General features: G+C 38.7%; 1 protein-coding gene across 1 annotated transcript in view; it reads right to left on the bottom strand.

Annotated features, from left to right (window-relative positions):
- Positions 1 to 419: 419 nt before the first annotated feature.
- Positions 420 to 13,203, bottom strand: part of TMEM123 (transmembrane protein 123) — an 80,931-nt gene continuing 68,147 nt past the window's right edge. Inside the window, exons 7-9 of the mRNA XM_061440109.1 lie at positions 7,055 to 7,396; positions 5,787 to 5,940; positions 420 to 2,968 (exon numbers count right to left, since the gene is read on the bottom strand). Coding sequence (XP_061296093.1) covers positions 2,944 to 2,968; positions 5,787 to 5,940; positions 7,055 to 7,396 — 521 coding nt within the window. The 3' untranslated portion in view covers positions 420 to 2,943. The remainder of the gene's footprint in view (positions 2,969 to 5,786; positions 5,941 to 7,054; positions 7,397 to 13,203) is intronic.

Here is a 13,203-nt window from a genome sequence, read left to right as displayed (position 1 = left end):
AGCCAAGTCATCCTTTCGATAAAGTTAAATTATATCCAGTTGTAAAGAAAAAGTGTTGAAAAACCGTATGTTAATACATTTGCAGTTGATTTATATCAGGAATGGTAATTTTAAAATTTCTACAACAGATATACTTGTTTTAAAGGTTCTACCCAGAAGAATAAAAATAAATGGCTTTAAATGAAAGTCCTTTGAGCAGTGCCTCTCAGACTCTGGTGTTCAGAATCACCTGACAGGACTGCCGGGCCCCACCCCAGAGACTGGGATTCAGCAGACCTGGGCTGGGATCTACCGTAACAAGCTTCCGCGTGAGCCTGCCGCTGGGCCAGGCGACCGCACAACAATCTGCCTTTTCACTTTGGGCATTTTCTGTTAGTTTCTCCTGAGTTTGATAAAAATGAAGCAAAACCACACACTACTCTCTGATAAAGAACAAAATTTTATTCTAAAAATAGATCTCAGTAACAAGGAAATACCAAAAGTTGGTCCTTATAATAAAAAGAAAAAATGTAACAGAAATTTGCTTTATAATTTTTTCCTGAAAAATACAAAATTATCACTCTAATTTTTCCAGCTCTCATTAACTGTATTTGTATTATTTATTGTATGGACTATCCAAGGAAATTTAAAAATCATAGGTTGAATTCTACCTAATATTTAAACATACATCTGAATTGCTTTTATCTTCAAGTAAATACATTCTTAAAGAATGCAAATGAAACTGAACATTTGCTGAAGTAAACATAATGAGGAAGATAAATTTATACTTAGGAAATGTGCTCCAAAGTGAAATACTGGTTTATATAGCTGTTTCCCTTATTTTTTGCAGATAAACAAAAAAAACCCCAAACCCCAAAACCTGATTGCATTGAACTACTGATATTTGAAAGTAACAAATTGTACAACTTATATACAGAAAAAGACATAACTAAATTTTTTCAAGCCCCAAGCACAGGAAATTTTAAAGGGAAATAATGACATTCAGTACTTAAAAAGTGGTTTTATATTTTCAAAGTGCTAAGAAACAAGTATTCAAGAAAATTTCAGGCCTGTCTACAAAGTTCTGACTGACTTGAAGTACTGAAATATCAAGAATTCAGAAGACAAGTTAAGGTTAAAAAGCCTTCTTTACTATAAAACGTGTCTTCAGTATATTTTGCAAAAAAGTGAAGCAGTGGTTAAAGGACCAGTTATGGATAAGTTAGTAACATACAAGTTATCTATCAGCCCAGATCTCTTTTCAAACTAAGGCAAACACATGTTTCATAATTCTCCTTCCACACTGCATGTGTCACATCCACCCATCCTGTCACATCCATATTTTGGATAATTCTTATTCATCATGTCAGTTGGCCACAATACACAGTGAGTAGAAATGATCCTTTCATATCAGAATTCTTGATTCTCTGCACAAAAGTTACGTTTAATTCCTCCTAAATGAACGTACACATTTATTAGGACTTCTTAGCTCATTTCTGGGCTGTCAGAAATTGGTGTGATTTACTTTGACTGTCTAAGATAGAAGAAACAGTATGTTAGTACGTAGTATGACTAAGTATCTCTTTTGTTAAAACTTGACCCTGAGTTTTGAGTGCTGGAATATAAACTGTAAATCTGAAAACACTCCAAAATATGTTGGCTAATACTGCTGTCTTTACAATATTATGCTTTTTCTCTCCATTAACATAATACATCTGAAAGTGCCTCCTCCTCAGCAGGGGAGAAGAGGAGTAGTTGAGAGAAGACCCAAATATGGAAGCACGAATGTCCAGTCTTAAAAACTCCTGTTTTAAACTGTGTAAGAATTTATTCCAAAATATGCTGGTGTTTTAGTGTAAAAACGCTATTTCCCCAAATCTCTGAGTGACACTGACGGAGTGCGCCTACAGGTGTAGCAGCCCGAGGGGAGCCCCACAGCCCCCGGCTTGGCAAACACAGCACTTACCTCTCATTTGGACCAAAGAGTGCTAAGTGTTGCTGTGGAAATCATCTAAAGGTCTTTTTTTTTTTTTTAAAGCTAGGTCTGTTTACATTATGTTAACCATTTCTAAACATTGAAAGCAGTTCTCCATCTGTTAAAAATATTCACTAAATATAAAATTAACTGAACATGAAATAAAGCAATTTCCAGTGATGACAGTGTTCTCACAGTAGCAAATAATCTAATTTATTTAATACTAACAACTAAGTCTTTAAAACATTATTATGTTAAACACTGCAATTACAGAGGGGGAAAAAGGCAGTTACATCAACTGCTATTGAAAGCGCAAAAGAAAAATACAGGCTCTCCAATGGTTCTCTAACAAGGATGAGCCCAGATACTGTTTCTAGTTTTAAATTTTTTTTTTTTGGTGGGGGAGGGCATGTATTTTGTTCTAAACAATATAACTAACTTTAAATATAGAAAATATTGATGGTTTCTGAAGAGACAATAAACTAAAATTATGCTTAAGACGTGGCTTATTCATATAATTTCTGCTATGTGGCAATGGTAATTAGGATATATCCAGCTGTTATTAGCACTGAGATTCTTTGTGTGACTAACAAAGACATCAGAATCCTTAGTGCTGAGACAAGCTCCTTATCTGAATGACCAGATGGCATCATACCCTTCAGTGATGATGCTTTCCAATTACTGGCCTATGTGACCAATGCCACAGAAAAGTAAAACCAGACTTGTTTGTTTTACTATGTATTTTCTAAAACTGAATATAATACCATTGCATTAACTATATGCTCCATATGTTCATTAAAAACCCCCAAACCAAAACCTTTTTCCTTTAATAATCATGAGGAATCTTTACATATTTATATAATACACTGTATATTATATGCATGGCCTGTTTATGCTATTTTCAAGAAAAGAATACTGTATTAAAGTAATAAATCAAAATGAGCTGATAGGGCTGTATCGCTCTTCCTTCCATTGGTTCTTGGAGTCCCTTAAATGATGGCATCATGTTCATCACTGTAATAAATCAAAAGTTAAAATTACTTTGTGTTTTATATTGTATCAAAATACTTATAGTTTATATTTTTAAGAAATGAATAATTTCTAGCTTCAGAATCAAAACCGTATTGCTTTGTGTTTTCTTAAGCAAAAGTACCTGGTATACTATAGTGGTTAAGGATTCAAGCAGCGTATTCAGGTTGCAAAATGGATCTACACTCAAATCTCTGCTCTACAGTGGCTGTGACTTTTCATCAATTAGCTATTATAAACCTCTTTAAAAAAGAAGATAACCAGAACAATCATTTTATGAGCATCTACTATGTGCCAGGTGTTCTGCTACAGACTTTGCACCCATATCTCTTTCAGTCATCACAGTAGCCCTAAGCAGAAGGAGGGTGCTGAAAAAAACGTGTGTGTGTGTGTGTGTGTGTGTGGACAATGGTAGGTATTTAATCAATCAATTCCATTTTGCAGAAGATCAGAAGCTAAGCAAGCATGTAAGCCTGTGGACTCTCATCCTGACTACTAGACACTGTGCTACACTGTTTACATGAATGTAGGCAGGCACCCCGCTAGTCAACAGAACCAGACTCAAATTTAAGTCTGTCTGCCCCAACCCCATCTCTTACCACATCACTCCACCATCTATCCATGCAACCCTAAGAAACACGGCAGCTAACACTTTACTGCTGCTGCTAAGTCACTTCAGTCGTGTCTGACTCTGTGCAATCCCATAGACGGCAGCCCACCAGGCTCCCCCGTCCCTGGGATTCTCCAGGCAAGAACACTGGAGTGGCTAACACTTTAATCAGTGTTATTATCCAATAAAGGAAATTAGAAATGCTCATAATTACTAGATACTGGTCTCAGTTTCCTTAATGGGAAAATAGTAAGTCTTTATTTATGGAATGTCATTGTTTATAACTTCAAAGGAATGAATGGCTTTAAAATACACTTTAAAAAAAAGTGTAGCACTAAGAAAAACATGGCCAATTAAACTACAACACAATGCTTTCTCATCCCATAGACTGTAACATACATCTACTTCAGAGGTGTTAAAATGTAGAAAAACACAAAAACAAAAATGTGTTCTGAGACTCAATGAAATAAAGTGTTTTCACTAGCTACTGTGTGATATGAATAAGACTACTTCTAGAGTCACACCACCTTATACACCACACAGTTCCCTCAGTTATGGGGACTCTGGCCCTGATGTCCTCCACAGGGCATGCAGCATTATGTGGTCATGTACTGTGACAAAAAAGCTGACCCATAAAGCTAAAATTACATACTTCGTAGTTAAGGCACTTTAAAATGAAAACAGCACACTTAAATTTAGTTCCTTCATAGTTTTATAGTCTCAAGAATATCAATAAATATTGATATTATAAAAGAGGAGACGTATTAAATTTAATCAAAATGTGCCTTTTGTTTAACTGAAATTTACCACACGCACAAAAAAAAAGCCAGATGATAAATATTTCTAGGAACAGAGTGGTTTTAAAAAATATTTCAAATGTTAAACCATTTTTAGAATTAACTTGATTTAGTTAGTTTCCTTTTTTTTTCCTTCTTCTTTTACAGGCTAGGCTACAAGAGGAAGAATGAATGTTTCTGAATGTGCTTTAATCTGACAAAACACCACCTTGATATTCTTTTAAAGTAAGCTGGATATGATGGCTACTATACATGGAAGGTAAGTTACAATTTAAGTATTTTTTAAAGTCTGGTTTTCTTAGTTCAGTGAAAAATCTGACACTTATTTCGATATTATAATTTCCTCCTAGAAATTCATAATGTACATCAACATATCAAAGGCTTACAGAATTTTACTGTGCTCAATCAGCATTTCCCAAATGTTTCTGACATGGAAACTCTATGGGACACATATGTATTGACATATGACAACTTAAATTTTGGAAAATGCCATGTGTTCTATGGTATTTATTTTATATATACATTAACCGATGCTGGGAAAGATTGAGGGCAAGAGGAGAAGGGGACGACAGAGGATGAGATGGCTGGATGGCATCGCCAACTCAATGGACACAGGGTTTGGGTAAACTCCAGGAGTTGGTGATGGACAGGGAAGCCTGGTGTGCTGCAGTTCATGTGGTCTCAAAGAGTTGGACATGACTGAGTGACTGAACTGAACAATCAAAAGAATAAATTCACTCTTGTACATATAAGACTCAAAAGAAAAACCAAAAGGACTTTGTTGTAGTAACAAAAATTGGGAGATGATACCTCTAAAAACCATCAGCTCTATAGAATGACATGGTTTGTTGTTGAAGACTTGTTGATAAAGCTCACTTGAAAAGATGGTTTTACTACAGATTAACTGATAATATATATTATACTAACAACTCATTATCAGGGAAAATGAGGCTGTCAGAATTTCTTTATTTCCTTTGTCACAGAAAGGAGAAATCATGTTTTTATCGAGGATGCTACTTTAGTGTGTCTTACGTTTGTCGGCAGCACTAAGTCAACAGCCTCAGGAGACCTGATACGGTATTTCTTGTGATTAGAGGTGTAAGCATGTGAAAAAGGCTGATTAAACTTGGGTCTCCGGTTAAAAAAAGAAAAAGGATGGCACACTAATAAAATACAATCATTTTTACAGGTATATACATCCATTTTCATTTGCAAATTATAATCATGAGCTTGTACCCAATTTGCTTTAGGCACAAAGGATTAATAGGAATATAAGTCATAAATCTATGAATTATTAATCACTGAGATGAACACTGGCTCTACTCTTATATTTTGTCATGATATTTAAATAAAGAACTAATAATAATAATAAAAGTCCTGGCCAATCAAAACTTACATGGTTCTATACCGAATGCCTCGTCTTGAATAATACACTTTGCATCCAATGTAAAGAAAAGATAAAACTCCCAATGTTAATACAATACCACCAACAAAGCTGCCAGTATCAAATTTTGATCCTTTATTTTCCTTAGAAATAATAGTTGTTGTGACTAGAAGAAAACAAAACAAAAAACACGTTTTAGTGCTTTTAAAATACATTGTAATCAACTAAAACATTCTGAATTTCCATGTAAGCACTCTGACTTGGGGATAAGAAGGACATGAAGTTGCTCTCCAGTTGGTTTTGTGTCTAGTGACTGCCTGGCTTTAGTTTTCTTCAGCTGACCCAACACATCCCTTATTAAAGAAACCCCCACTGCATGCAGTCCCAAGATCTTAATGCGAGACTGGACTTGGATGGGCTACCAAAACCATCCAAGGCAGCACGAGTTGGGGAATTCTTTTATGAATTCTCTTTAAGAGTTCATGCCCTAAACAAAACTTGTCTGGGTAACAGCTGTAATCCTGAAACTGGATCCAATTTGAATAAATGTTTCTAACTGAAATTCCTCCTTTTGAACAAATTGTGAATTTTAACTATTTTAATTTTGTGAAGTCAATACATAAATTGTAGTAATAAGGAAGAGAAACTATTCAGAATAAAAGTATATAAAAACACAAAAAAGAAACCATAAAGTCTGATATTCGTTCTGGTAAATGTAATCAACAGCTTTTAAAGAGAAGTTCAACTTTGGATAACTTAATGAGAATTTTAAGGTTTTTGAATTCCAGGTTTCACAGGCATTATATTTTAGACAAATGAAGAAAAAGAGTGCTGAGACTAATAATATATATGTGACTATATCTAATACCATTAAAAAATATCTTTATGGCACAAGTGGATTAAAACCGAAGTTCACCATGATTTAGGTTTACAATCATGGAGACTGACCCTACCTAATTCCCTTCTAGAGTGAGGTACAAAAAATTAAAGGTATGACAAGTTTTTAAATCATGCAAAATAAAATTCCATTAGGATAATTTATTTATTTACAGATGGATCTTATACAGTCATTATTTGGCATGATTAACTTGGAAGCTAATTTCTTAAAGGAACAAGATAGTTACTACATCAACTCTTTTCCTGATCTCTACAACTAATTTATATAGGAAATGAGAAATAATTGCCTAAATTTCTACATTTTACAGAATGGAATGGTATAAATGCAGCATTTTAACAACTATTTTTCAGCATAGGGAAAAACAGGTCCATTTTATACATACCTGTTACTGATGAAGAACTATTGTGGGCTGTGGGCACTGTGGATACTGATACCTGGGATGTATTTTGTGAAACATTTGTTATTTTGGGTGTAGACCTTAAGGTGGTAGAAGTCATATTTGTTGAGACCACTGGTGTTATCATTTTAGATGTTGCAAAGGGTGTCGAGGTGGTGGCTGTCCCATGATTTGAGGCTGGGGAATCTTTAGTTTCTGATGATGATTTTCCTATGTCTTTCAAGGTGGTAGTGGTCACATTCTTTGAGACTGGGGAAACTGAAGCAGTTGATGGTTTCACACTGACGTTGGGAGGTTCATGTCTATGGCCCGGATGTCCCTGTGGGTCTATGAGAAGATATAGAAACATTAAAGCAAGAGCTGTGACTCGGATAATCAAGCTTCCACTTCACTGCCTTTCATGGTCACACATAAAGGAAAACGTTTAACAAACACAGCAGCATGAAGATACTTAGTCTACTAATACTCTGCAGTACAAAGCAATAAGCCATAAAATGTCTCAAAACAGAAAAATATTCAAAAGGAACCAAGCCTGGGTTTACATAGAGTTAGGAACTTTTGTGACCATATGGTGGGACGTGGAGGCGGGGAAGGGGAAGGAGACCCAACCCAGAAGACGGAGCTCTTTCAGTACAGGGACAGTGTCTTAACCACCTCCGTCTGAATATGCCATACTTTATGTCACAGTATTAGTTGAAAAGATTATTAAACCAATGGATGTAAAAGGGTTTTTAAAGTTTAAAGTTTCCCTGCCACATTCTTCCAAAAGGCTTTGGGGACAAACAGTAGCTGCATGCTTCTAACCGCCTGAAGTGGATGTGAGCATAAGTGGGACACTCTTTATAAGAGTAAAACCAACCTCCCATGATACATTAGAAGTGAAATAACATTGCAGAACATGGTTGGTTGGAAATCTCATAGTGGTAATAATTTTCCATCGTTGGAAACATATTTCTAAAAATATTTTGGAAAGCTTAAAATATGCAAAAGCCAGTTTTATAAGGGGAAACCATTCATGTTAATTTAAAATAAACAACTGGAAATAAGTAAGCACTATTACCAAAAAAAAAATACTAAATATCTATGTATAAAATGCCCTATGGCCAAAAGCAAACATTTCTGTCTTAATATTTTTTCATATTCTATCTTCATTGTAACACCATAACCTAACTGATACTTACAACTAAAGATACTTTAGTTATTTATAATTTACTAAATAAATGTGTGTTAGTTGCTCAGTCGTGTCTGACTCGTTGTGACTCCATGGACTGTAGCCTGCCAGGCTCCTCTGTCCATGGGATTCTCCAGGCAAGAATACTGGAGTGGGTAGCCATGCCCTTCTCCAGGGGATCTTCCCAACCCAGGGATCAAACCTGGGTCTCCCGCACTGCAGGCAGATTCTTTACTGTCTGAGCCATGAAGGAAGCATAATAAATACTATTTTACTATATACTATCCAAGGAATCAAAAATCTCTCTTTGCCCTATTGTTGTTATTCAGCTCCTCTGTCTTCCACTATCTCCCTGAGTTTGCCAAACTCTTGTCCACTGAGTTAGTGATACTATCCAACCATCTCATCATCTGCCACCCCCTTCTCCTCTGCACTCAATCTTTTCCAGCATCAGGGTCTTTTCCAATGAGTCAGCTCTTCGCATCAGGTAGCCAAAGTATTGGAGCTTCAGCTTCAGCATCAGTCTTTCCAATGAATATTCAAGGTTGATTTCCTTTAGGACTGACTGGTTGCAATTTATTTCTTTGTGTCTGTAGGATTAGGAGTTGCTATGTTGCCTGCATTTTCTCATTTCACTCTCTCTGGCCAAGAACCAAGTGGAAAGAATTCGCCCCTGGGCTGCCGTCTCCACCGACAGCAGCATCAGGCCTTCAGGGTCCCTGTCACACCCAAAAGCCATGACTTCAGGTACTATCACCCTATCTTTCACAATTATTCTGGACTTTTTATTCAAAGAATTCAAATATTTATTTTCAGCTTTAAAGGCTGGTTTTAATAGTGCTTCTTATCTGGCCATCAGCTTTTACTATTTAAATTCCTATCACCTTTTCTGAACTCTGGGTCTTTATTGTGTGATCTCTTCTACTGAATATTATCTGATTTCTAAAAAAAGACAAAAGGAATTAGTACTTCTATATTATGTTGTTGTTGTTCAGTAGCCCAGTTGTGTCTGACTCTTTGTGACCTCATGGACTGCAGCATGCCAGGCCCCCCTGGCCCTTACCATCTCCTGAAGTTTGCCCAAGTTCATGTCCACTGCATTGGTGATAATACAAAAACTTTTGTATTATATAGACTAATAAATTATCATTATTCAAGTAGATGATAGAAATGCTATGAACTTGAACTAATCTTTTATTAATCAATTAAAATGCTCTACAGATATAAGTAATGTACTTTAGCATTCAAATAATCAACTGTTATTTTAATCTACTGAATTAATTCTATTATAGTGAAATTAAATACAGCAAAGAACCATTGTTTATATCATATCTTTAGAACAGAATGATCTTTGCAGAGTGGAACAATGAACACAATGCTGCTTTTGGATTATACACACACACACACACAGAGCCTACTCTCTTCTCCCGGCCACAATAAGATATTCTTCACAGATACTGTACAAAGTCACACAGGCAAAACAGGGACCTGTCAGGTTAGTTCATTAGGAAAATCCAAATGTGTTAAAGAAATGACTAAGCAGCTAAAATTTTCTACAAATTTTGCCTGACAAAACAGGCAAATAAGTTTCACGTTAAGGTGTGTTCTGTGATGTTTAAATGTGTTAGCTGCAATGCAAGGAAGCTCTCTTCAAGGTCAGAGCTCACATTCAGTGAGTCACTCCCCCGACCCCCGTCTATAATATAAGTGAATGGTCCTCTGGGCTCCTCTACAAATGAGACCATCCCTCCAAGGGCATCTGGGCGTCTTCCCTCTCCCAGAACTGTTCACTGACTGGCCAGTGTCCTCCATGGCAAGGCACAGTGAACACCTGCAGAGACGTCGGAAGAACAGGCTATGCACGCAGAGCTTGGGAAGGGTTAAGCTCTGCTGTGTTAGCCCTTCAGTCTCCGCAGCCTCTGAGAAGCAGAAGTTGTAAGGATGTGGAGGGCGGGTGACATAAGCGAAGGGCATCAAAGGGACCAAGCTCTAGTTATAAAGTGAGTCAGTCATGGGGATGTGATGTAAAACACATGGTGACTCTAGTTAATACCACACTGTGTATTGGAGTCTTTAAGAGAATAGACCTGGAAAGTTCTCATCACAAGAAAAAAATGTAACTAAATATGATGACAGATGTTATACAAATTCTTACATATATTATGATAGATGTTACTTACTGTGATCATTTTGCAATACAGACAAGTATCAAATCATTATGTTGTATACCTGAAACTAATGTGTTATATATCAACTATGTATCTCAATCCAAGAAAGTACAAAAACATCAAGTTAAAACAAGACAAAAGAGGGTACAAAGGCCCAAGGAGGGTATGTTACTGGAAAGTGTGATGTGTGCTCTTTGTCCACCCCCACCTCTGCCCACGGAGTAAAAGAGGGGAACACAAACCCTTGCCCTCAAGCCAAGTTGGGAAGGCTTCAAGGGAATCACCTGAAGAGCAGGCCCAGCATCCACTGGACCTGAAGGGACAAACACTGAGATCTTACTCCGGACTGAAAAGTAACTCTAAAGGCGAGAGGCCATGGGTGAGCCGTCTCTACCTGTCAGCAGAGTTTAAAAAGGCTACTCTGGGAGTTGATTCTTGCTTCCAGTGACAACAAAGGTGCTTGTTTCCCATGAAGCAAATCAGGCCCTGTGGAACACAGCCAGCACGGGGCTGCTTTACATGACAGCTTCGCACAGAGTTCTGCACAGAGGGGTGGAGAGATCCAGCAGAGAGGTGGGACATCAAACAGCGGGGGCCACGGGAATGGCATCACCAACTCAATGGGCATAAGCCTGAGTAAACTCCGGAAGTTGGCGATGGACAGGGAGGCCTGGCGTGCTGCAGTCCACGGGGTTGCAGAGAGTTGGACATGACTGAGCGACTGAATTGAACTGGACTGAAGGGAGTGGAGTGTGAGGGCCAGCAAGGGGGAGGTCCCAGGGCATCCAGAGACTGGCGGGGGAAGTGCCAGCTGAGGGTCTCTCCAGAAGCTCCCCAAGAATCACATCTGCACCCAGGGGCACCTCCACCGGCTGCAAACATCCCAGTGGGCTTCTCCCCAAGCCCCTTCAGGCCTGCTTCCATGAGGTCAAAACAGCAGAGGTGAGGGGAGAAGGGGGAACAAGGACGGGGGCCGCAGTGCAGCCCCCCTACAGGGCCTGGGCTGCCAGAGAGAGGAATCCCACTCATCACAGTGCTATTCCTTTTGGTTTCATTCTGAACAAGACAGACATCCTACTAACTACAACTCGTTCAACAAGCTGAGCACACATACCGTCAATAACACCTCAGCTAACCTGCCTCTTGAGAAATCTGTATGCAGGTCAGGAAGCAACAGTTAGAACTGGACATGGAACAACAGACTGGTTCCAAATAGGAAAAGGAGTACATCAAGGCTGTATACTGTCACCCTGCTTATTTAACTTATATGCAGAGTACATCATGAGAAACGCTGGGCTGGAAGAAGCACAAGCTGGAATCAAGATTGCCGGGAGAAATATCAATAACCTCAGATATGCAGATGACACCACCCTTATGGCAGAAAGTGAAGAGGAACTAAAGAGCCTCTTGATGAAAGTGAAAGAGGACAGTGAAAAAGTTGGCTTAAAGCTCAACATTCAGAAACGAAGATCATGGCATCTGGTCCCATCACTTCATGGCAAATAGATGGGAAACAGTGGAAACAGACTTTATTTTTCTGGGCTCCAAAATCACTGCAGATGGTGATTGCAGCCTTGAAATTAAAAGATGCTTACTCCTTGGAAGGAAAGTTATGACCAACCTAGATAGCATATTCAAAAGCAGAGACATTACTTTGCCAACAAAGGTCTGGCTAGTCAAGGCTATGGTTTTTCCAGTGGTCATGTATGGATGTCAGAGTTGGACTGTCAAGAAAGCTGAGCACTGAAGAATTGATGCTTTTGAACTGTGGTGTTGGAGAAGACTCTTGAGAGTCCCTTGGACTGCAAGGAGATCCAACCAGTCCATTCTGAAGGAGATCAGCCCCGGGTGTTCATTGGAAGGAATGACGCTAAAGCTGAAACTCCAGTACTTTGGCCACCTCATGTGAAGAGCTGACTCATTAGAAAAGACTCTGATGCTGGGAGGGATTGGGGGGCAGGAAGAGAAGGGGACGACAAAGGATGAGATGGCTGGATGGTATCACTGACTCGATGCACATGAGTTTGGGTGAACTCTGGGAGTTGGTGGTGGACAGGGAGGCCGGGCGTGCTGCAATTCATGGGGTTGCAAAGAGTCGGACACAACTGAGCGACTGAACTGAAGTGAACGCAGGTGGAGCTGCGGGACAGGGTATAGGGGGCACACAGTTGTCAACACTTATTTAGTGTTATGTGTTGACCTGTGTCCCCTTAAAATTCATATGGTGAAGCCCTAATTCTCAGTACTTGAGGATGTCGCCTTATTTGGAGATAGGATTTTCACAGAGGATTATAATCAAGTTAAAATGAGGTTAATGAGGTTATCGGGAAGAGGCTTAAGTACCTGGTAACCTTGTAAAGTGGGAAATCTGGAGACAGACAAACATACAGGAGCAACACCATGTGAAAATGAAGACAGAGATCAGGGTGGTGGTTCCAAGAGGCCAATGAAAGCCAAAGCTTGCCAGCGAAACACCAGAAATGAGGCAACAGGCATGGAACAGACCTCTGTCATCAGCCCTCAGGAGGATGTATCTGACAGTCTGTCGACAATCTGACAATCCATCTCTGCTGTTTATGCCACCCTTTCCTGTAGTAGCCCTGGCAAACGAATGCACTCAGGATCACAGTTCTTGCATTTCTAACAAGACGTGTCTCTGGGCAACAGAGACTGGTGGCTGTGCTAAGCTGGTTCCTTTCACAGATCTTTGAAACTCAGATCTTTGAGACAAATTCAGTCAGTCAGTACTTGTCAAACCACTCTCAAAACTTGCTTAAGTAAAACCTGAGATCATC

The sequence above is a fragment of the Bos javanicus genome, chromosome 15 (assembly GCF_032452875.1).
Source record: "Bos javanicus breed banteng chromosome 15, ARS-OSU_banteng_1.0, whole genome shotgun sequence".
Classification (NCBI taxonomy): domain Eukaryota; kingdom Metazoa; phylum Chordata; class Mammalia; order Artiodactyla; family Bovidae; genus Bos; species Bos javanicus.
This window is presented reverse-complemented; position numbering and strand designations above follow the sequence as displayed.